General features: G+C 51.7%; 5 protein-coding genes across 5 annotated transcripts; 3 read left to right on the top strand and 2 right to left on the bottom strand.

Annotated features, from left to right (window-relative positions):
- Positions 1-1,694: 1,694 nt before the first annotated feature.
- BO66DRAFT_250725 (uncharacterized protein) lies at positions 1,695-2,329 on the top strand. Its single transcript, XM_025642951.1, has one exon. It carries the CDS (start codon positions 1,837-1,839, stop codon positions 2,281-2,283), a length of 447 nt encoding a protein of 148 aa, XP_025506740.1. The 5' UTR covers positions 1,695-1,836; the 3' UTR covers positions 2,284-2,329.
- A 1,471-nt stretch (positions 2,330-3,800) lies between these two features.
- BO66DRAFT_435816 (uncharacterized protein) lies at positions 3,801-4,739 on the top strand (the record flags this gene model as incomplete). Its single annotated transcript, XM_025650879.1, has 1 exon — positions 3,801-4,739. One exon carries the CDS (start codon positions 3,801-3,803, stop codon positions 4,737-4,739), a length of 939 nt encoding a protein of 312 aa, XP_025506739.1.
- Positions 4,740-5,368: 629 nt separating this feature from the next.
- On the bottom strand, positions 5,369-9,727 carry BO66DRAFT_250612 (putative nicotinamide nucleotide transhydrogenase). Its single transcript, XM_025642950.1, has 18 exons — positions 9,486-9,727; positions 8,855-9,410; positions 8,712-8,801; positions 8,655-8,658; positions 8,539-8,601; positions 8,219-8,479; positions 8,049-8,166; positions 7,544-7,999; positions 7,340-7,492; positions 7,153-7,293; positions 6,946-7,107; positions 6,727-6,897; positions 6,420-6,674; positions 6,236-6,369; positions 6,040-6,186; positions 5,820-5,988; positions 5,582-5,770; positions 5,369-5,530 (listed from the first exon to the last, which is right to left on the bottom strand). The coding sequence occupies exons 1-18, from the start codon at positions 9,580-9,582 to the stop codon at positions 5,436-5,438; spliced, it is 3,261 nt and encodes a 1,086-aa protein (XP_025506738.1). The 5' UTR covers positions 9,583-9,727; the 3' UTR covers positions 5,369-5,435.
- A 1,839-nt stretch (positions 9,728-11,566) lies between these two features.
- BO66DRAFT_399131 (putative amino acid permease) lies at positions 11,567-13,920 on the top strand (the record flags this gene model as incomplete). The annotated part of the gene is made up of 9 exons (XM_025648668.1): positions 11,567-11,683; positions 11,770-11,790; positions 11,850-11,898; positions 11,976-12,051; positions 12,109-12,334; positions 12,371-12,512; positions 12,583-12,926; positions 12,997-13,615; positions 13,697-13,920. 9 exons carry the CDS (start codon positions 11,567-11,569, stop codon positions 13,918-13,920), a joined length of 1,818 nt encoding a protein of 605 aa, XP_025506737.1.
- An 853-nt stretch (positions 13,921-14,773) lies between these two features.
- Positions 14,774-16,601, bottom strand: BO66DRAFT_399130 (Zn(II)2Cys6 transcription factor; the record flags this gene model as incomplete). Its single annotated transcript, XM_025648667.1, has 3 exons — positions 14,774-14,887; positions 14,945-15,748; positions 15,798-16,601. The coding sequence occupies 3 exons, from the start codon at positions 16,599-16,601 to the stop codon at positions 14,774-14,776; spliced, it is 1,722 nt and encodes a 573-aa protein (XP_025506736.1).
- Between the last annotated feature and the right edge of the window lie 3,389 nt (positions 16,602-19,990).

Here is a 19,990-nt window from a genome sequence, read left to right as displayed (position 1 = left end):
ATCGCCACTAATTCCGTCCATGGCCTGGTTCTTGCTCTCACGCCGGGCGAGGTCTGGATAGACCCGACTCCATTGAAACAGGATTCTTTTCTCTCCAAGCCCACCCTGTGCCCGCCTCTCCCAGCGGTTGAGGGGCCCATTGCCCTGACACTTTCCGGAAGAAGCCAAGGCTAATGCGACAAGAGGGGGCAACAACCGGAGAATTATGGTCGGGGGGATGAGCCGCTGTGCTGCTTGATTTGGGGAGAAGATAACCAAGCAACTTTATCGCTGAGCGCCCGGGGGGAGCAGGTTCGCTTTGTGATCACCACGCCATCGATATGGGGGAGGGGGCGTTTCAAGTGTTCTATATATGGGAGCAACCAACGTCAGTTTTCTGAAACGCGAACGTATTCTGACAAATCTCTGCACATTATAGAACGCCACCGGTTCCGACTCGAGGATTTGAAGATACACAACAACCAAGGTTCAGAAGAGAGAGGTGTGTTATCGGGGAGAGGGACACTTTACCTCAGTAAAACGGGCATGTCAGAACACACGGGCCCGGCGCTCTAGCTTTTGGAGTGCTCCACTACCTCGCAGTGCAAACATTATGACCCTCCCCCCTCAACCATCAACACACCGCTAAAGTCGGGCGCGCGCATCTGTTGTCGTCGAGATATACCTTAAGGGTAAGAATGGGTGACATGCGCCCTTGACCAGCAAGAGAAGTACGTAGAATCAAAGGGGGGTCAAACATCCCCGTTCTATAGACCGTCCATATAACCGGCAAATATAAGCAGACAGTAACCAAGAAAGAATCTTCATGTCCCACATCTCACTTCTATTTTTTGCTGTCCCCCCCCCCCTTCCCTCTCCGTCCTCCGTGCTATAATGCTGTGTATTATTGCTCGACCCACTCAATCTTTCTCTACTCTTCAACCGTGCAATATAAACTGCGGAGACCTCCCGAGCGTTGCGGCCGCCAACGGCCTTCCTGCTCTCCCTGGCCTGTTTAACTTAGTACTGTACAGTATACGGCCGTACTCCGTAGCGTAAGTCAAATCACCCAAGTGGAGTCTACCCGCCCGGCTATGACAGCCCGTTTTGCCAAATCTGTCCCTTGACATCTCCGAATCCCCTAAACTAAACACTAAAAACAACTCCTAGTCTAGTCTAGTTTTTTCCTTGACATACGTGCCTTGGCCTTCACTTCACATCCTTTTGTGATTGCTGTAGGAGAGAATGGAGACACCTGTCAAGTCTATCCAGACTCCCCTCCCCCTGATCTTCACCATTTCTTTTTCGTAATGTACACAATCAGACAATATGACAACTTTGACTCCAACGAGCCCCACCACTCACTCACTACCGGGAAATGGAACCTCCGAAATGACCGAGGCTTTCCTGTCATATTCAACCCCCCCCCCTATTCTGCCCAGCAGCATACGGTGGACGGTGCATATTACCCAGACCGATAAAGTGAGGCACCGTCTCTGTCTTCTGCACTGTATGCACAGTACCTATGCATCGCATTTGTCTCCACGCAAGACCGTTGAACGATGTGGGGGGAAGGGGAGGGGGGTGGGATTGGTCCATCACAATTCGGAGTCGGCATGACAGATGGACTTTTTGGCCTTGTGTACAGTGTAAGTTATACGGTACTTAAGCAACTCAAGCCTAGGGTTGTTTGGTACTCCTTAGTCGCCCTGGCAAACAGCACAGTCGCCAGGTCTAGTCTAGTCTAGTCTATACACCACTGCAGGAGCACTATCCCTGCACAATAGCGGCGGTCGGGGTTGCATTCAGCCTAGTACTTTTCTTTCTTCTTGTATCTGAAGAATGACGATATGATGCATGACAGCCCGTTTTATTTTTTTTATCTTCCTTTCGTCAGGTGCTGTCAGGCCAAGAAGGGACCGGATTGTGAATCTAGGGGAGTTGGTTAGCTGCCAACTTCCATGCCTGGGTTCGGGGTTTCGAATCTACGACAGAAAGGAGGGGAGAGAATGTCGGTTGTTGCGTCATTTTGTGTCAAGTGTCTTTGGAGTTGTAGGGCCGATGGCTTTGGTGGTTGAGGAAGGGAAGGGATGGAAGAGGGAACTTGGAAGGGAGGAAGGGTTTCAGTATGGTGGTGGTGGTTTGTGCCTTCATGCCGCAAAGCCCTACCTACCTCCATCCATCCATCCGGCACAGTGCATGCAGAACATACAACTTCTCTACGCCCTACATACAAGGCGAATTTTCGATTTCGTGGTATCCAGGGAAAAAGCAGGAGACCATACACCAACCAGCCAGGCTTGAGACGTAGGAAATATGCTTGTCGAAACTGCATTCTTGTCTAGCTGCCCTGTCGTCAATTCTTTTTTTTTTTTCCCTTGCCTTGAAATCAATCGTATGATGGTGGGGAGCGGATCGCAGGGAGAGTTTCTCTTGGCGGCTCGCATTTGGTCGCTACGCGAACACACTAGCATGGAAAAAGCACACGAAAGTAATGAAGATCAGCAGAATGACATCCGGTAGCTAAAACGAACCCGCTAACGGTGATTTGAGCCAAGTGGAGTCTGGTATTTTTGCTCTATTGTTGACATGACAAAAGTGCCAACCGGATCTCTCAATCTGGTTCGGTAGTTGGCCGAGAGTACCTTACTCAGTAGTCCTGGGTAGTCCACCTATAGGACGATCAACGATATAACACTGACGTACAGTTGCATGCATACAGTATTCGAATTTCGGGAGTATTGCAGCTTGGGAAGGTGTTTCCATTTTACGGAACGATACCAGTATGAAAAAACAGTTGCCCAGGTTTTGCGGCTGTTAGTGTACTGTAGGTCTTCCAGCAAGTATATGGTGATGTGTGGGGGTTAGGAAAGAAGCATAGATGCTGAGGCTCGTTGGTACTCGATCCTACGTGGGTTCAGTTTGCGATAGCTGTAGACAGAGTATGACCGGGCATTTGCCGAAGCCATACTATGTAGTCTTCTGTCCTAGATCGAGCCAATAGTGATAGACCCCAGCACATTGTGCCGACAGATATCCGGATAAGAGCTTAATTTGATATTGCATTGCAATGGCCGTTCAGTTTGACTACATGAGAGCGCCCACCAGCGGAGAAGTCCCATGATCGTCGCCTTCAGAGTTGTCTGTCACGGACACAAATTACCTTCTCGCGCAAATGTGCCGCATCTGCAGGTAGTTGACCAAACCTTGTAACTTATAGCCGACTTGAAGTGTATTTGATCCTGTAGCATCGGCTAACTATACCAAACTTTTCCTTTGTGGCTATACACTGACTGGCAAGAATGACATTTTCATGCAATAGTGCTTGTTGGTTTTCCTTCAGCCACAGTGTGAAAGTGTGAAAGTGTTGATATTAGAGCTTCCAAGAGAGATGCATCGCCAAACATGACTAGCCAGCGGTAAGCAAGTCTATTACCCTCATCACTAGGATATGACAAAGTGCTTTGCAATGGTTGCTGCTTTGTTCACCTTGCCAAAGGCATTTCACCCAAACTGACAACATTAGCAGATATTCTCAGCATCCGAAAGATAAATGATGAAACACTGAGATGAGAAGTATATCTCCAACAACAACTCTTTGTAGCAAGTAACATTCATGACATCTTTCTGGATACCACCGAAAAGAAAATTCAAGCTGAGTCTGATAACTGGACAGAGACCACTTGTATATAAACCACAACATCACCAACAAACACATTCATCACAGCCCTCTTTCCAATATCCCCAAAATCACCAAGCATATCAACCACTGCCCCGCAAGGCTAACAAAAGCCCTAGACGGTAGATATCCAACGAACAAGATGGCCACGACCAAAACCGTGGAACAAGCCTTCCACACCGGCCTTCCCCGCTGCTACACCCCAACCCGCTACCGGCCCATAACAAAGGCGCCCCCGCTGTCCACCCCGGAGGACGGCCACATCTACAAACTCATCAAATGGACTCCCGCGCAGACGTACCTGGACCAAGCGCGCGAGCGCTACAGCGCGCTGACCACCCAGGACCGCAGCCTCCGCGACGCTGAGCTCCCGACACTGACCCTGCCGGAACTCGCGACGGCCGAGGATGTCGGCCTGATGACGGAATTCAACCTGATCCCCGGGGTGAAGCGTCTCGTCGAGGGCAGCTGGCTGGGCGGCGAGCTCACCGGCCGCTTCACGAACGGGCCCTGGGGCGAGAAGCTGTACGTCTGGACCCTCCGGCTGGCGTGGGGGTTCAGCACCGACGTCGCCGTGCTGGTGATCAAGCCGCCGAACCAGGTGCGCGGGCAGGATTACTTTGGCGTCGTGGGCGGGGAGCGTCAGCGGGGTGGCGACAATGCCGACGCCGACAACAAGAACGACAACGACAACACCACCACCAAAAACAACCCAATCCTAACCCACGGCCTCCAAGCCAACGCCATCCCCCACACCCAGCAAGCCAGGAAGTACGGCGCCGAGCAGGGCATCTCCCACGTCGCGCTGTTCGACTTCCAGCATCTGGTGCTGCTGGACCTGGACCTCGACGGTGACATGCGCCAGAAAGAGAATCCCGGCGACAGCGACGTGATGCCCGATCTGCTCACGGTGACGTACTTCGACGAGCAGGGCCGCGATCTGGCGAATGGTGAGTGCTTCCATATGGTCCTCCTCGGGTTTGTGCTGAGCGCGATGGACCGCGTGCCCTCGCTGCTGCAGAATCAGCTGAAGCCGGGGGCTTCTGAGACGTCGGCCCCGCACCGGGTACGAGAGGCGTAGACACTTCCCCCTCTCCCCGGGCTCACGGACGTAATTTCGTATTTTGATCCGGTGGTGGTGGGGCTTTTGAATAATGGTCTGCTCATCCACTGGTGTCTTGTAGTTCTGATGAAATGTTAACAGATTATATTATAAATGTATTATGTAAATAGGTACTTGCTTTAGAGGGAATGCAACCGTCCAAATGTGATTGAGTGTGAGTGAAAGTTGCTTCAAGTCATAATGTTTTTACGGAGGGGGCACCGAGTTCAGTGTGGAAGCACCATGCCAATACTGAATCTCCTGATGCCAGTGACCTTGGGCCCGTTCAGAATGTGAATGACTCGCCCCAATCTTAGCCTGGAGTCTGCCGACTTCAATAGATTTCAAGATCTCAGGTGGTGGTCTTGTCGCCTCAATGAAAAACCGCGGCTCTGTAATGCGAATTAGTCTGCTTGCGATAATAATAGCTACGGAAGGAAGCGTCGACAAGATTCAAGCACGTTATGAAGTCTTCTCCATGCCTGATGCACTAGGTACATCCTATACTGTCCGAAAAGATTGCAATATCGGAGATTCCTGACCCTGAATTATGAGTTCTCCATCCCACCTTGACGCGTTGCGATGTCCATTCATAAATTCGTCGAAAGAATCTATTTGCGCGCTTCTATGGCGTTCTTGATAGCTATGAAGCGTTAGAAGAAGTCGACAACAGAATCATCGACGAATATACTTACCATCACAAGAAGTTTTCGCATCTCCAAACAGCATCTTGGTCCCAGGCATATAGAACATCGGGTTTGGTACGTCAGCTATCCCGGGATTAGTATGATCTCATCTATTCAACAAAGTGAGAACCCTACCGTATCCGCTAGACATGCCACGCTTCATCACAATGACCTCTTTGCTCTTCCATGCATGCAGCACGGGCATCCCCGAGATGGGCGAGTCAGGTTCCAGAGCAATCGGGTTAACGGTATCGTTTGCGCCAATGACCAGAGTCAAGTCCGTATCGGGGAAGTCGTCATTGATCTCATCCATCTCGAGCACAACTGTGCCGAATCAGTCACTGGAACTAGGTAAACCAAGACAGGAACTTACTATCATAAGGTACAGAGGCCTCTGCAAGGAGCACATTGCACTGTCCGGGCATTCTCCCTGCGACAGGATGAATGGCAAAGCGCACTTTGACGCCCTTGGAGCGTAGCATGTTAACAATCTCCGCGAGGGCATACTGCGCCTTTGCCACCGCCATGCCGTACCCGACAACCTGTTACAGCGGTCAGCCAAGCTCATCGTCAGGAGAAACGGGAAGACACACGATAATAACGCTTTCGGCATTTGAGAGTGCCTCGGCAGTATCGTCCACGGTGACCTGGGTTACTTGGCCTTCGATTTTCTTTGCTTGCTGCGGAGCAGCGATACCGCCGAACAACACGTTTGTTAGAGATCGGTTCATCGCAACGCACTATATCACGTCAGAAAAGCTTAATGATTGTGGAAGCTCAGTCACTGACCATGATGTATGACAAAATGGAGCCGCTGACTCCGATCAAGGAGCCCACACTTGTGAGAAGCGGATTGTTGAGCATGAACCCCTCAGCTACCAAGGCGAAACCCGAGTATGCATTGAGTACGGTGATGACCACAGCTACAGTCTGTCAGCCAAGCAGCCACAATGTCTGCCGATTTCTGACTTACGCATGTCAGCTCCTCCGATAGCAGCAGTCGTGGTATAGCCCTTCAGGAAACTGAGTACAGTGTTCGCACCCAAACATGTCGCAGCGATGATTGGTGATGCGGGTGCCATCGTCACGAAGGCCCCCATGGTGGCCACATTACTCCCAAGCAGACTTGCATTGATCAAATGTCGGCCTGGAAGTATTGTGGGTCGTGAGGACATGCGGCCGGCAAGTTTTAGGAAAGCGACGATCGAGCCCGTGAAGGTGACACCACCTGCTCTAGTTAGCTAGGACTCTGCCCAAGAGACAAGTATGCGATCTCTCACCGATAAGAACACCAAGATATGCTGTCACCATGTGTAAGGTTGAGATGTGTGAAACATCCGCCATCACACTACCGATGCTTGTGAGCACGGCCGCCAATCCAACAACTGAATGCAAGGCAGCGACAGTTTGAGGTAGCCCCGTTGGCGTAATGCGACGACCAATTAGTGCACCTAGAAATTATCAACACCACAACTTCCAGAACATGGCGAAGAACATACCAACGAGCGAGCCCACGCCTGCTACGATGCCGAATTGCGTCAAGACCTCGGAAGAGAAGCCAACAGCGGCAAGAGAAGCAAGGATTCCGGCGCCAACCCCTAGGATACCAAGAATGTTCCCGCGTCTGGCAGTTTGCTGAGAAGCAAGTCCAGAGATAGAAGCTAATGCAATTAGCACTGGCACAATAGATGCATGATGATACATACCAATGCAGAGAAGACTGCTGACGAGGTACCCAGCTTGAACCAGTCCAGCCATCCCGGTACTGGCAGCAGCAACAAAGCCTCCACCAAATAAGACACCCGGAATAGCATAGAGCCAAGGGTATTCCGGTGGATCGGTAGGCCCTAAACATGGTCAGAAGACTTCTCGTGGGAGAGGTAAACCACTAACGTTTAAACATGTCCAACATGCGCTTGGTAATCACAAAGCCCCCAGAGATGTTCATGAAGGCCATTAAGACCGAAGCAGCTCCTAGTGCTTCTGGAATCGTGCTGGGCATATACCCTCCGCCCATTATGAAGAATCCTCCAATTCCAACCATACCTTGAAACCATTAGTACTATGATATGACTAGAGAGGCTATGGCGGACTCACCAGAAATCGCATTGGTGACACTCATCAACGGAGAATGGAGAGCTGGTGCCACACCCCATACAGCACGATAGCCAACGAGTCCAGCAAGGCCAAAAGTCATCAGGTTTCCCATAAATACAGGTCCGGTGGCCTTCCCTAGTGCAAGAGCTGTTCCCATACCAGCGGTGGTAGTAGCGACTTGACGGGTCACCTTCTGCCAAGGCGTTACTGCCAGTTCTGCTTGCTCCTTTGTAGGCAGAGCTGCTTCGGGCTTTGGAACAGGGGGTGGTGCTGAACGTGGCGCTGGCGGCAAAATCTTTCCGTCCATGGTAACGATTGAACCCCGAACAACCTCATCTGATATGTCTATACCAAAGGATTTCTCTTGAGGGGCCATTGAGAGAAGGAACTTGGTAATGTTGTTGGAGTACAAGGTCGATGACTGCGTTGGTAAGCGTGACGGCAGATCAGTATATCCTGATCTAGTTAGTTCATACGTACTCCACGATATCATGGATAGACAAACCGATGATAGTAACATCCTTGTATTTGGTCAATTGTCCGGGAACCGTCGCTTCACAGTTGCCGCCAGCCTCTGCGGCAAGATCCACGATTACCGAGCCAGGTTTCATTGCCGCGACCATCTTACATCAGAGTAAGCAAGTTGTCCGATGAATGTATGAGGTCTATTCTCACCTCCTTGGTAATCAGCTTAGGTGCAGGCTTTCCAGGAATGAGAGCTGTAGTGACTATAATGTCCACCTCTCGGCACTGTTCCATGAAAAGTTTCATCTCCGCCTCGATGAACTCCTTGGACATCTCTTTAGCGTAGCCTCCTTGACCAGAGCCGTCCTCTTGTATGTCAACTTCAATGAACTCGGCCCCAAGAGACTGAACCTGCTCACGGACGGCGGGCCGAGTGTCGAAACCACGAACAATAGCGCCCAGTCTCCGAGCCTAAGACACTATTTGTCGGTAATTGAAGCTAATAGAATCCGTGATCACGTAGTGCTTACCGATGCAATTGCACTCAAGCCAGCCACGCCAGCACCGATGACCAGCACTTTGGCAGGGGGTATCTAGCGACCATTTAGCACGACACGCAGTCAATCCACTACTTGAGCATTATCACCTTTCTATCAACAACAACGTTAGTGCACGGACATTAAGTTTGGGACGTGTCGCCTACCCAGCAGCAGTGGCCTGCCCGGTCAGAAACCGACCAAAGTGATTTGAAGCTTCTAGAACTGCTTTGTACCCGGCGATGTTGGCCATAGAGCTATTCAGGCATTGTTAGTAACTGCCAACAGCTTCCAACATAACCTTACGCACCTCAGCGCATCGAATACCTGCGCGCGAGAGATCCGGGGTATCATATCCATAGCGAAAGAGGTCACACCACGTGCGGCAAGTTCTTCTACCAGTGGCTTGTTTTGTGCTGGGTACAGAAACGAGACGATCGTACTTCCTTGGCGCAGGTCCCGAACTTCATTGTTGGGACCCTGGAGTTGAGGGCCACGGACCTTCAGCACGATCTGACTCTGAGACCAAATGGTATTCCGGTCCACCATTACCGCACCAGCTTCCTCGTAGGCTTTATCTAGGAATTCAGCATTCTCACCGGCCCCGCGCTCGACCAGAACACGCGAGAAGCCTTTCTTGAGCAAGAGAGCAACATTCTGTGGGGTGATAGCAACGCGTCGTTCGTTCGGGAAGATTTCACGCGGAACGCCCACGGTCAATGAGGAGTAAGGAGTGACTGGGATAGCGGGGGGCTCGGGAGCACTACTCGCGTATCTTCGGGAGCTCTTTTGTAAGGCTCCGATGAGCAGCGAGGCGGAGTAATTGTATCCGAGCGCATGCGAAGGGATTCGGGTTGATGACACCACTATCGACCTCAAGTAACATTAGCAACCCTGCCACAAAGCTTGAATGGCACACAGTGAAAGTGGGAGCCACATGCCTGGCTGCTGAAGGCAAAGCAGCGATCTCCCAGGATAGGTGCTCGAAGCAGCCTGGCAAGGCCGCAGGGCCAAGCGCAGGTACACGGGCACACTCATTGCCGTACTCGGTAGATTAAGTAGCAAATGGCGGGATCCTGGGCAGTTTCATGTCCGGAGTTGGCTCAATGACGAGTTCCTCGCGGGAAATGGCGTCCAGGCAACATAGATGGTGTAACGCTGAAGGATGACGGGAGTCACCGCGGTGAATAAAGGATCGACCGTAAGGTTCGCTTTCCCAGAACAAAGAACTTCAGAATGATCCAACCAAGTGTGCAAGTGTGCAAACAGAGGGAAGATTGAGTGGTAAAGCTTATGGCTTTGAATGAGAAATGAGTGGTTCTGGGCGGTTAAAATAGAAGAGGAGGAGACGGATGATGGGCATTGCGGGGGAGGCCAGGCTCGACGCGTGCAAGGGATGGGCGGGAAAACCAGCGACCATTCTTCCACAAGTCTGATGTTGAGTGAGTGAGTGGATGGATCTGCGGTTCGGATAATCGGTATACTATTCCATCGGATCGTCCGATGACACGGTGCCGTGGGGGATGTGACGGTGGAGAGATTGTCGGCATAAAATGAGGGGAAGCTCGCGTGGGGAAGGCGCCTTGATTGGCAATGAGAGCTTGTTGGCAGCGGCACTTGGCGGGGGATGACCTGGTGGTTTATGCTCCGACTTGACTGTCAACCTGGTGGTATTTGCTTAGGCTATTTTGGGCACGACATGATAAGATCTAAGATACTCCACAGGATATCCTCAATCACAAATCTACTGGAAGAGATATAAAAAGTCATCGCGATATCGGCATGAATTCCGAACCTACCATAAGTATAACTTATGTAACTATATGCTGGAGCTGTTTGTTCTGTTTGTTCTGTGCAGGTGACATTGTCGGGTACAGTTTAGCCGGTGTATGATGCCTGAGGCTCGAATCCCCGGCTTCGAGTCCTTGGTCTTCGAGTTCATGAGATCTGATTCAAACTATACTCATAACGGACAATCTCTTGTCAATGTTGAAACGAGAAAAATACTCAATGGTCGGATCGAATTTCTCGCTACAATCATGCCCTGCACATGTTGGCAGCAGCAATCAAAAACGAAAAAGCATTTACGCAGTCCGGTATAATAGCCGCGCACGGATTTTTTCCTGAAAGCTCCACCGGCAGTGGACCCCGCTGGGATTTGATCACGGAATGATGTCGTTGTCCTTCTCGTGCTTCCTTGCTTGCCTTGCCCGCCAACGATCAGTCTCGACTTAGTGACTCACGAAAAGAGTCGCTTCATTCTACTCCGTAAAGGCTATGATGAAAAAAAGCTGAATACTTACAGGACCTTGCCCCTCCCCAATATCATAATGTTAACTACCAGGCACTTGCTGGTTATGTTGAAGTACGGCTAGACTGGATCTGAAAACGGGGCCAACACGATGCTACCAAACCTACAACCTGCCTTAAAGTTCCCTCGTTGAGACCCACGGTGGTCTCATCCTGCCATGCACAACTACTGATTGGAATCCTGGCTAAGAAGTGGAGAGTGCAGCTTGAGCTTCTATTTCTTCGCTCCCTCACCTGACGGCTCTTGCGGAGCAGACATCTCCGGACTCAATCAAGCCTTCGCGATCGCCTTGGAATCACCCACGAAAAAGGTACTCTCTGTAGAGGTAACACCACGTTCGACTCACCTGCGTAAACTGTCGGCTTGCATGAAATCTTATATGTAGTGAAATTTGTCGGAACCCCGTCGGAACCTTATACTGGTTCCTTATAAGGTCTGGCCTCCAGCCTCTCAGCTGTTACCCGCTCAAACTCTTTCGGGAGTCTTTTCTGCTATTCGTTGGATCTTGTTGGCGGCTTACCTGGTGGGGTTGCCGGTTCCTGGCAAATCTCCATTCAATTCTATCAGCAAATTTCACCCGCCTTCCAGTTGAAAACAACCACCTCCATCTCATTACACTCTTTCTCTTCCTTTTTTTTTCATCTGGTCTGGTATAAACACACACCCAGCGCTCGGTGTTGAATTTCGCTCGGCCTTGGTAACATCCCGACCATGGCTACTCCGGCGCATCAGGACCAGTCGCAGCTGGTGGTTGACCCCAACACACTTCCTGTCGAAGCCGAACCCGTCAGAAGTCAGACTGAATCTCACGAAGATGCGAAACTTTTGGTAAGTGTCGCGTCAAAATCTCTGGAATCTTATAGCGCATCAAAGGAAAGAAAATTGCGGACTCCAATGCTAACACACTTGAACAGAAGTCAATGGGCTACAAGCCAGTCAGTACTGGCCATTGACCCACATGGAAAACGGTAACCGCTTATACATCTCTGAACAGGTCCTGCATAGAACATACACCCTGGTTGAGAACTTTTCAACGACATTCGGTAAGGCAATCTGTGCCCCGACCAGTGTATACAGCATGATCCCGTCTAGTTCCGCATGCTAACCTCGCAATTGCCAGCCGCGTTGTACTTTGTCGGAGGTGTGCGGGTCACATTCAGCACCGGTATCGCAGCAGGCGGTAACCTGGCTTACTGGTGAGAGAGCTATCAACATCCCAATGACACGGCCTGGTGGCTCATGCTTCCACACAGGACGAGTTACCTGGTAACCATGGTCTTCACTTACATCACTGCTGCGGTCATTGCGGAAGTATGTTCGGCCTCTCCGTCTGCAGGATCCATCTACCTCTGGGCCGCAGAGGCGGGAGGCCCTCGGTTCGGTAGACTCCTGGGCTTCGTCGTTGCATGGTGGAGCACCACTGCATGGACGACGTTTTGCGCCAGCAACACTCAGGCTGCCGTGAACTACATGCTTTCCGTATGTGTCATTCGCACCCCGATCCATTGATCCCAGGGTGCTGATCAAACACGGCAGGAGTTGACTGTGTTCAACGTCGACTTTCCGAAAGACACCTCCAGCGTCAAGTTCCGCGCCGTGCAGTGGATCTGCACTGAGATCCTCCTGGCATTGGCCGCGCTCCTGAACTATCTGCCGCGTATGTCGAACCTCCCGGGCCCCTCAGATGTGCGATAGCACACCCCCAAACTAACCCAAAATCCTTCCAGCCCGTGCATACAAATGGGTCTTCTACTGCTCGTCACTCATCGTCCTGCTGGACTTCTTCCTCAACCTGATCTGGCTGCCCATCGGCGCCGCCAACACCTGGGGCTTCCGCACGGCGGAGGAGGCCTTCATGTCCACGTACAACGGCACCGGCGCCCCTGCAGGCTGGAACTGGTGTCTGTCCTATCTCGCGACGGCCGGGATCCTGATCGGATTCGACGCTTCCGGTCATGTCGCCGAGGAGACCAAGCACGCCTCCGTGACCGCCGCCCGCGGTATCTTCTGGAGCACCGTAGTCAGCGGCATTGGCGGGCTTGCGACGATCATCCTCTTCCTGTTCTGCGCGGTAAGCTCCCCACGCCACCCATCACTTCCACCACCCAAAGCAAAACCCACTGACCCATCCCCTTCACCAGCCCGACCCAGACACGCTCTTCTCCTTCGGCTCCCCGCAGCCCTTCGTGCCTCTCTACGCCGTCGTACTCGGCAAAGGCGGCCACATCTTCATGAACATAATCTGCATCGTCGCCCTATGGCTGGTACGAGTCCCGTCCCCCTCTAGCCCCGAAAACCCCTCCCTCCCCACCAAACCCAACCCGACCCTCCTAACCAAAACATTCGTCGGGAAACAGAACACCGCGATCGCCATCCTCGCCGCCTCGCGGCTCGTCTTCGCCGTCGCGCGCGACGGCGTCCTCCCCTTCTCGCACTGGGTGTCGCGGGTCAAGAACGGCCAGCCGCGCAACGCGGTCATCGTGGTCTGGGGCGTGGCGGCCCTGATCTCGTGCACGCTGCTGCCGTCGGACGTGGCGTTCACCTCGCTGGTCTCCGCCGCGGGCGTCCCCAGCGCCGCCGCCTACGGGCTCATCTGCCTGGGCCGGCTGCTGTGCACGCCCGACCGCTTCCCCAAACCCGAGTGGAGTCTGGGCCGCCTCAGCAAGCCCTTCCAGTTCATCGGCGTCTTCTGGAACGCCTGGGTCGTCGCCATTCTCTTCTCCCCCTACGAGTTCCCCGTCACCGGGGCGAATCTGAACTGTACGTCCTGTCTCCCCCCGTTTTGATCTTCAAATCACCACCTTGTTCACGGTCCGGAAAACTAATGCGCGCAACCTCAAGACGCCCCCATCATCATGGCCGGTGTGACCATCTTCGCCCTGATCTCCTACTGGGTCACCCCGGAAAGCGCGTGGTTGCCGATCGATCGCATCTCGCATTTCATCGATAGTAAAGGGGCGGTGCAGAGCTCGGTTGAGGAGGTCGGCGTGAGTAGCGCCAGTCATGGTGGCGGTGGTGCTCGTGCGGGGGAAGGCGGTGGACCTTCTTCGGAGACGACTGAGTGATGATATGCGAAAAAAGTGGTGGATTCCGCGGCGGACTATGTTTCAGTACCGGCGGACGTTGGAGATGGTTGGTCTCTGGTCTGATCTTGTCCCTGGCAAACTGCAAGACGGGGAGAAAGCAAATATTAAAAGTTCAGCTGGTATGGTCGGAGTGAAGCAGGGTGGGAAAAATATGAAGAAAGGTGTGTGGGTTGGTCGGTTCATATGTATAATTACTTGTAGATATCTAGATGATGCATTAGAAGGCATCCTGGCGTGGAATGCTTTATTTTGGCGGTTTAATGCTCGTTGTGTTTTACGATGTAGTGTACAGGTACAGGGAATTATTTAAGCATCCGAATAGATTGAGAAGGCTTGAAGAAGAAACGATGCTCTCTATTCAGGTTAGTGGTGTCGGATTCTCTATTTCGTTGGGTTTCTCATGGCTTGACCAAGAGCAAAACCTATGGTCGTTTTAGTCTTATCAAAAATGCAGTGAGGTGCTGGATACATTACTTCACCATGTTCTATGTATCATCAGAATCCTGTATGTGCCGTCTATACACCGCGGTATGTGAAGGTGACAAACCCAAACAATCTATCCCACTGCACGTGCTGATCCAGTCCGAAGGACCTGTAACATTACATGTGTAGCAAACCAGAGGGTCCAGCCCTATCCGACCAAGCGCCTCTTAACCCGATAAACGCCATCCAATACAATCGAGTCCCCCGCTAAATATGTCATAGAAACCAAAAAATATAATGTCACCCGACCATGGTTCGTAGGGTAAGAAGTGGGAGGAACGCTCGGGCATCATAGTTCCCGATGCGAGATCGTAGGTGAAGAATTATAAGAGTGACGAGAAGGGTGTGATTATGGAAGAAGAATGGAGGAACGGATGTCATCCATTGATTCGACCCATCCTTCGGGGAAGGCACGCTGCTTGAACCATGCTTTCTCCAACTCTTCCAGGCCTCGATCGACATTCTAGACGATTGTAAGTATTTCACTAGAAATATAACGCAAGACTATTTGAGGACATACCTTGAAACCATACCGCTGGAGTTCGGTCATTGTCTGTCGTACATATTTTTGTTCATGTTCGTTTCGTGTCTCATGTCCCGCGGTAAACAGGGGCCATAGTGCCGCCAGTTGTCCCACGTCTTTGGCGAGCTTTCCAATTAGTGCTAAGATTCGCGACGCAAGCATGTCCAGTAGTGGCCTTTGGGACGGACGATCAGGTCGTCCTGCCGCTCCCACACGGTGGAGGAATATATTAGTGGCTTTTTCGTAAGCCTCGATGCATCCCGCGTATTCGAGAACATCGGGATAAGGATATTGCTGTAAGCTCGTATCATCCAATCCGCCTAGGCTCTGAAGAGCGTCAGGAGCGTTCAAGCGCCATTGCACTAGACGCTGCAGCAGTTCGTGATAGACAAGGTCTTCCTGCTCAAGCGACATGAGGCCATCGTGTTTAGCTTTTCCGAAAGCACTAATTGCCACTTGAATTTCCATCATCACCGACCAACATTGGCGCAGCTCCACCAATAGGTGGTTGTAGGCGGGAGGCTCGGAAGACAGACTTGGAGTACCAAGATTGTACTCCCAGCCCCCTCCATGTGTTCTCCAATAACTACCTTCTACCACTGTGCCTTCGCTGGTGGCACATGCTCCGGCGACGTCGAGGTATGAAAGAAGAGAAACCAGGAATGGTCGGATCGGGTGGTTGATTTCAGCGAGCCGTTTGGCTTCTTTCGCAGGGTCGTCATTGGCGGAGAACAAGATCCGATAAATCTCGCGGGCTCCCTTGAGATGAATGGCCCAGTTGTGGTTTTGAGAGTCCATCATCTAACCAGTCAGCACGAAAGACAGTGACGCAGGCCTGGGATGAACTTACCTCGAACAAAGACAGCAATAGACAAGTGGCGAGGTCGGTGAGCCGGACACTCTGGTCTGGCTCGGTGTATCGAGTCCTGAAGGACTTAACAACTTCACCGTAGTTGCTCATGGCCTGTTGAAAATGCTTGTTTCGTTGCTGTCCTTTGGAAGTATTGGCGAGATGCAGTGCCCCCATAGCCTGCATGGCACTAGCCATGGACGGTGACGACCGGGCGAGGTCCGGGAAAAACCGCCGATAGGGATTGATGTTGATCGAATTGTCGTAAATAAGCAACAAGGTAGCGACTTGATCGACAAAGTGTGTGTAATAGCGGCCCTCAACACAGTCGAGAGACGAAGATATAAACTCGGCTGGGGAGATCGGCTCCTGGAAACGGTATTTTATGGGTTTGAAGTCTGAAACAGTTGTCGGAGACACCACCAGTGCCTCGAAAGGCTCCTCCTTCTCTTTCAACTCCTGCTTCACCTCTTGTGGTGTCGGGGAGGTCGACTTCTTGTCTCGTTTTTTCGTGGGCGCAGTTGTAGTTTCGGAAGTAGCCGGTGGCGGCCCGTAGACCTTGAAAGTCATGCGGCCCTGTGTCCCATCGCACTCGAGACCCAACCGAGTACAATTCTTGCACGACGGCGACGCTTCGTCGCAGCGCACATGGCGACGACGGCAGGTTGAACATCCGGTGAACCCCCGGTGATGCCATCTCCGGACCCGCTTTCGTTTCTCAGGCACAGCAGCGGCTGCGGGAAGCTGGGGCTGTGCGGGGAGAGGAGGCTTCCCCGGGGCACACACCAAAGTCTGAACCTCCATATCTATGAACTCGAGTTGAATTGGCGACAATATGGCGGGGGGAAGATATCCATGAGACAGAGCGAAGGACGGGGAGAGGTCCGACCGAAATTCCAAGCCAGACTGCGGGGACGTTCACCAGTGTAGCATTCAGTGGCGGGGTTTCAGAATCGGAACGGTCGTTGATGGTGATCGAGAAGAGGGGCGGACAGATAAGGAGTAGGTAGTAAAAGAGCGAGTACTGGAGTGTCAAGAGGATGCAAGTCCGAACATCGATTGAGCAGAAATGAGATGGAGAGGGATTGGTTGTGGTGAAGAACGGATAAGAATAAGAATAGGAATAGGAATAGGAATAGAAATTGAATGATCGACAAGCGTTGGGAAGGGAAGGGAGGGGGGGGGAAGGTCGAGATCGGATCCGATTATTATTAAGAAGCCAGTCGAACCATCGGGTCGGTAGAGGGAGTTGGAGTGAGCGAGTGTCCGGGGGGGCAAATGATCTAAAGGCGGCGAAAGATCAAGTCAAAGGCCGGGGATGGACCGAGTGGGGAGAGAACTAAGAGTGCCAGAGGGAGGGGAATTCAAAGAGGGGTGAGGGGGGGGGGGAAGGGAATTGAAGGGAATGAAAGAGAGAGATGGAAATTTGGTCGGGCAAATAATAATGCAATTGAAATTGATTAACTGCAGGTGAGACCAGCTACCAACTACCGACTTGGCTTATGTCTGTCTGTCTGAGACTCTGGTCTTTTTCTACTCCGTACCTTTACTTACCTTTAGTTTATTCGGATTTTTTTTTTCTTTGTGTTGTCTTGATTAACAACTTAGCATACTTAATACGTAGCTAAAGTGCTCAAGAGATCTGGATGAGCGATTGGGAGCAATGGAACCCATACCCACTTTCTCCCACCTCTCCTCCCCAATCAATCCGCAGATCCTCCAATCTAGAGACATGGTCCGGTGTAGTAATCCTCCTTCTTCTCCTTTCCACCGAACATATCCTTTGTAAATGATAGTACGTACCTCTCTTGTGTCCTAATTGCTAGTATGAACTACTTCTTCTTTTTGTTCTAGGGAAGCAATGCGAAGAGGGATTCGAGGGAAATTTGCCAGCTGCACACTAAGTTACCCTAACTACAGTCGCCGACGCAGCGCTGGACAAGACGGAGGAGGCTGCAGATCAACCCTAATGGTGGATCGGATGCCTGATGATCGGACATGGTCACCCTTTCTTCGGAACGCAACTCTGGCCCCAAAAAAGACTAAAGCTTTCTTTCTTTTTAGGCTCTCCTGCTCGAAAATCACGCACTGAGAACGGTCCAGTCGCTGCTAGTTAGCCTCCAGCAGCTCCTCCTACCACACTTTTGGGGAGGTCTTGCAAACCTACCTAGAATCGGTAGCCCGCAACGACTGGCTTTCCTGTCTTTCCCAGATCTCCACTCCGATCCACTCGTGCCTTGGGTTCAGCGGCAGAAGATTGAGGTTGCGGGCGACTGGACAAGCCTGTCCTGCCAGAAATCTCCGTGCTTCTGATAACAACGAAGCTAGTCAAAACTAGCCCTGCGCCCCCAAGAGAATTCTTGGAGAAATCAGTCAGTCATCCAGGAGTTCAACTATCCAAGACCCAACGGATTCGCGCGAAATGGCAACTAGTTTCCTCCTTTCTCGATTGCCAAGCACTTGACTGGAAACTCTCTTCCTTGGCCGCTCCATTCGATCCAGTTGTCCCCCTCGTGCAACTTGATCTCAGTCGCTTGTTAACAAGCTTGTCCCTGTCCACTCCCTGTTTATATTCCAGGCGTCATATAGCCTGGAGCATCGTCATTTCGTCCAGGCAATAGATCGTCCGGCAATCGCTCAGACTTGCCCAACGAGTCCCCATACAGTTGAACTTGCTCCTCGGCAGAGGTTTCCTGGGTTGTGGAATTGTCTCAACCTCTCCGACGGCTGTACATTCCGTTGACCTCGATCGCTTCTGACTGGGCTTGGGTTCAAGAGGTTTACGCCCCCCTTGCGGAAAATCACGACTCCATTCAGGTGTGGGACGGGTGGTCCCGCCGTACCCCGTGCACTACCGTCAAGAGGTCAGCGAAAGAAAAACTTCGTCGTCCTGCATAGTCCCATTTTCCCAGATTGTTCGATCCGATGAAGTCAGCTGTTTTGACCTACCAATCATTGGTGACGCCCGATGACAGGTTTGTGGTCGATGTCAGTGGCCCCAGGGTCTTTGCGTGATGTGCGAGAAGGCGATTCGAAGGCAGCAATCTCCACCGTTTTCGTCTCCCTACCGACGGTTCTCACACGCCCCGTTCCATGGGCTAGGTCGAGTTCTCGATGCAATGGATAGTCAGAAGAGGCAGTGATCATAGAGCCCCTTTGTAGCAAACGACCCATATTGTGTCAGAGGTTGGACCCTGTCCGACTAACTAGATTCTCATGTCACCAAGGAGGCAACCGACCTCAGGGCTAACCCCAATCAACCGTCTATACAAACCCACCTGCTCAGGTAGCATCACATTGTGTTCCAGATGGGCCAGCACGCACTAGAAGTTTAATCCCGGGCCGGTCTGACATAAAAGTGACTCGTCCAATGCTTATTACCGAGCCAGAAGATCACTACATCGGCCGCCGGCCCAAGTCCCGCCCCTCTCTCTCTTCCCCCTCCCCTTAACGGAAGTAAACGGGGCATATCAGAAGATGCAGTTTGCTAGTAAACTCAAATCGACATGCCGCTCTCTAGGGGAACATCCCGGCGTAACCCATAGCAGATCCTTTCCCCTTCCTTCTCTTTCTCGCTCTCTTCCTAGAGGTTCCCTTACAACCCGGAGCCCCTGGCCTATTCTTAAACCGTTGCGCCACCAGGTTCTCGAAAGTTTAAGCCTACATCTAGTTTTGTTGTGTGTTGATTGTCCAGCAACGGTACAGCCCTCACTGACAATACTCACTGACAATACATAGTAATATGCTTTGACATCAACCGGTGCAAACTCAACCACAAAGCGTGCGCCTACTGCACTTTATCACATCGAGTGCTCGTGCGTTGCTCGAGTAGACTAGGGAGTCAATCCCTCTCGCGCACAAGAAACACCACCACAGCACACTCCCCTTCCCATAACTACCTATTATCTAGTTTCCATATTATCTCACTAACCCCACTCAGAGCCCCAGGGGATCCTGGAAATCCGAATCCACCGCCCTCCCGACATACGTCAAAAACCACAAGTTAGCCATAGAAAAACATCATGATAGCATATCCACAAAACACGCATGATCAGACTAGGCAGTACGATACTAGGTACCTACACTCCACACAGAATATGCACTCACTCCTGCACCTCAATTTCAAGACAAAAAGCGGTTATCTGAGCGCATCATGCCCCCGAACCTTCTGGATCATGATCGCCCCCCCCCCC

The sequence above is a fragment of the Aspergillus aculeatinus genome (assembly GCF_003184765.1).
Source record: "Aspergillus aculeatinus CBS 121060 unplaced genomic scaffold BO66scaffold_9, whole genome shotgun sequence".
Classification (NCBI taxonomy): Eukaryota; Fungi; Ascomycota; class Eurotiomycetes; order Eurotiales; family Aspergillaceae; genus Aspergillus; species Aspergillus aculeatinus.
Note: the sequence above shows the minus strand (reverse complement) of the source record. Positions and strands in the feature narration are given on the sequence as shown.